The 2,722-nt window shown below is 35.0% G+C and overlaps 1 protein-coding gene across 1 annotated transcript; it reads right to left on the bottom strand.

The window, feature by feature from the left end:
• Positions 1-688: 688 nt before the first annotated feature.
• LOC101302260 lies at positions 689-2,504 on the bottom strand. Its single transcript, XM_004298108.1, has 3 exons — positions 2,429-2,504; positions 2,072-2,202; positions 689-1,840 (listed from the first exon to the last, which is right to left on the bottom strand). Exons 1-3 carry the CDS (start codon positions 2,502-2,504, stop codon positions 689-691), a joined length of 1,359 nt encoding a protein of 452 aa, XP_004298156.1.
• Between the last annotated feature and the right edge of the window lie 218 nt (positions 2,505-2,722).

Below are 2,722 nucleotides of genomic sequence, written 5' to 3'. Positions count from 1 at the left end.
CATATTTTAATTCATTATTTTTTCTCTAAATATATATTTCATTTTTGTGATAATAAAAGATGAGGTACCGTTATGACGAATTTCTTTTTTTATTATATAAAAAGAATAACTAAAACAAAAACTCAAGGGTATATTGGTCATTTTATGAATAAAAATGGTTGCCGTTAGTTTTTTTAACAGAGCTAACAGTTCTAGATACCAAACTTTTATCGAGGTAAGAACATGAGTTACTGTTTTAAAGTTTTCTGAATGTGAGATACAAAAGCTTTGCTTCTTCAAAATGTGAGACACTATTTGGACATTTTTCCTTTAGAAAAGCATGAGTGAAATATATGCTGCTGCCCACAACGGGCTAGTAGCAACAATATAGTACGGTGCTTCATTTTACATTCTCCCTTATGTTGGGGTTCTTACTTCTAAGTTCTAACTATACAAGGGAGAGGATTGTGATCATAAACTACCACTTTAGAGGTATAATACCAGACATTTGGTTGGTGCTTATATTCTGACAAGGACCATATTAGTAAACCCTAAACCCTAACTCTAAACATTATATTATAGATCAGGGACGGAACCAGGATTCCAAAACTATCTGGGCTAAATTTTTCTTTGATAAAAAATTCAAAATGTATGAAAATTAGATCATTAGAATAAGTAGAATCCATACATATATAAAAAACGAATCTGACTACCTAATCTTAAGCTGTACTCTACGAGGCTTTGTAGCAAATTCATCAATACTTGACTCATTGTCAATACTATCAGCAAATTGTCTTTCGATATGAACCAACATGCAATCATCAAGAAACTCTTCTTCTATCTTGCTCCGAAGTCGATTTTTAATAATTCTCAAAGCTGAAAATGCTCGTTCTGTCGATGCCGTAGAGACAGGAAGAGTTAATACCAAACAAAGCAATCTATGAATCAAGTGGTAGTCTTCTGCTAATCTTGTTTCAACCAATTTCACACATAATTCTGAAAGACTAGTAATATTCTGAAGCTCAGGACGGCTATGAATATCTTCAGCATAAAATGTCAATTGCAAATCTAAAGCATGCAACTCAGCAGAAGTAAAATCTTGGGGATAGAACTTTTCAGCAAGACTGCAAATATCATCCTTCTTAAAACACCTAAAATCATCTTGAGGATCTAAAGCTGCAGTAAGAGTGAGAAGTTCCTTTGATTGCTCTGGAAATCTATCATCTAACTCCTTCATCTGTTTATCTATAACAACATTAAATATATCAAAATGATAGTGGTGTTCTATTGTAATGTCATCATTTTGTTGACAAGAACGACCAGTACCCACCCTTTGTGGAGCACTCATATCAGGCACATCAATCTCATGAGTTTCACAAAATGATATCACAGTTTCAAGAAAATTCTCCCAACCATTGTCCCTAAAATTTTGAAGCAACATTTTTGTAGTAGAAATATGATTAAGAGCACTAACAATATCTGCAGACTTCTTTTGGAATTTTTGACAAAGAAAATCAGTGATGCCCATGACTTTATTCAGAAAATGCAAGACAAACACGAACTCAAAAGAGGTCATAGAGAGATATATACCTTCAGCTTCACCACAAATTTGTCTAGTGTGTCCATTGTCCTTTAAGTTCTCCACCACGAGCTTGGTTGAGCTGAATAATTCAATCAAACTATTAACAGACTTAAAATGACTTCCCCATCGAGTGGTTCCAGGTCTCTGTAAACAAAGAGTTTGATTAGCTCCTTTTCCTGTCTCAACCAATCCAGCATCCAACAACTCTTCAATTTCAGCTTCTCTTGTCAGTTTTAACTCTGTACTACGCTTGGTAGAACCACCAACGAAATTCACAATCTTAATCAGCATTGAAAAAAATCTGTAAACAACTCTAACTTCTTCTGCTGCACCAATTAAAGCAAGTTGTAAACGATGAGCAAAACAATGTACGTAATATGCATACGGACAATCCTAAAGAAACAATGCTTGTAATCCATTCCATGAGCCACTCATATTGCTAGCACCATCATAACCTTGACCCCGTAAATTTTTCACTAAAAGATTGTATTTACCTAACACCTTGCATACCTCATCTTTAAGAGTTTGAGCTTTTGTGTCAGCAACATTCACAATACCAAAGAACTGCTCCCTCACAAAGCCTTTGCAATCAACAAATCGTAGGACAATACCCATCTGTTCCTTATGAGAAGAATCACTTGCTTCATCAACAAGAAGACAAAATTTATTATCCCCAATTTCTTCTCGAATTTTATTTTTGACTTTGTTGGCCCAAATGTTGAGAATCTCTTTTTGTATTTTTGGTGTACTTTGCATTGAAAGGAGCATTATCTAAGACTCTCTTAACCTCTGGATTATTCATTCCAAAAGCCTCCTGTAATTCATTAAAATTTCTACGATTATCTGAATTCATGGACTCATCATTACCTCTAAAAGCCAATGCTTGGGTTCCCAAAAATCTGACACTCTCCACGGTTGTATTTAGACGCAACCGATTTTCCATTACTTTTGCTGGTGGTAATCTGTCTACCACTTTGTCAATATGCGTTGATGGATTTCTTAAGTCTTTCCATTGTTGCATAGCAAGATGATGTGCAGATTTGATGCCGCCCACATGGCTATTAAAGGCACAACCTGCACCCCCGACTCTCTTCCAATTTCTAAACCCTTCAACAATAAATGATTTTTATGACTTACCTTTATCAAAAATGAAGCATGGGA

Source organism: Fragaria vesca, linkage group LG4 (assembly GCF_000184155.1).
Source record: "Fragaria vesca subsp. vesca linkage group LG4, FraVesHawaii_1.0, whole genome shotgun sequence".
Lineage (NCBI taxonomy): Eukaryota > Viridiplantae > Streptophyta > Magnoliopsida > Rosales > Rosaceae > Fragaria > Fragaria vesca.
The sequence above is the reverse complement of the archived record's forward strand: the minus strand, read 5'-3'. Positions and strand labels throughout refer to the sequence as shown.

Excerpts from the sequence above, each read along its gene's own strand:
- LOC101302260 (XM_004298108.1), bottom strand. The coding sequence starts at position 2,504 with ATGGAAAATCGGTTGCGTCTAAATACAACCGTGGAGAGTGTCAGATTT. Across the intron at positions 2,203-2,428 it reads CCAAGCATTGGCTTTTAGAG|CAAGTGATTCTTCTCATAAG; the intron begins GTAATGATGAGT and ends TTGTTGATGAAG. Across the intron at positions 1,841-2,071 it reads CTCAAACTCTTAAAGATGAG|ATTGTGAATTTCGTTGGTGG; the intron begins GTATGCAAGGTG and ends ATGCTGATTAAG.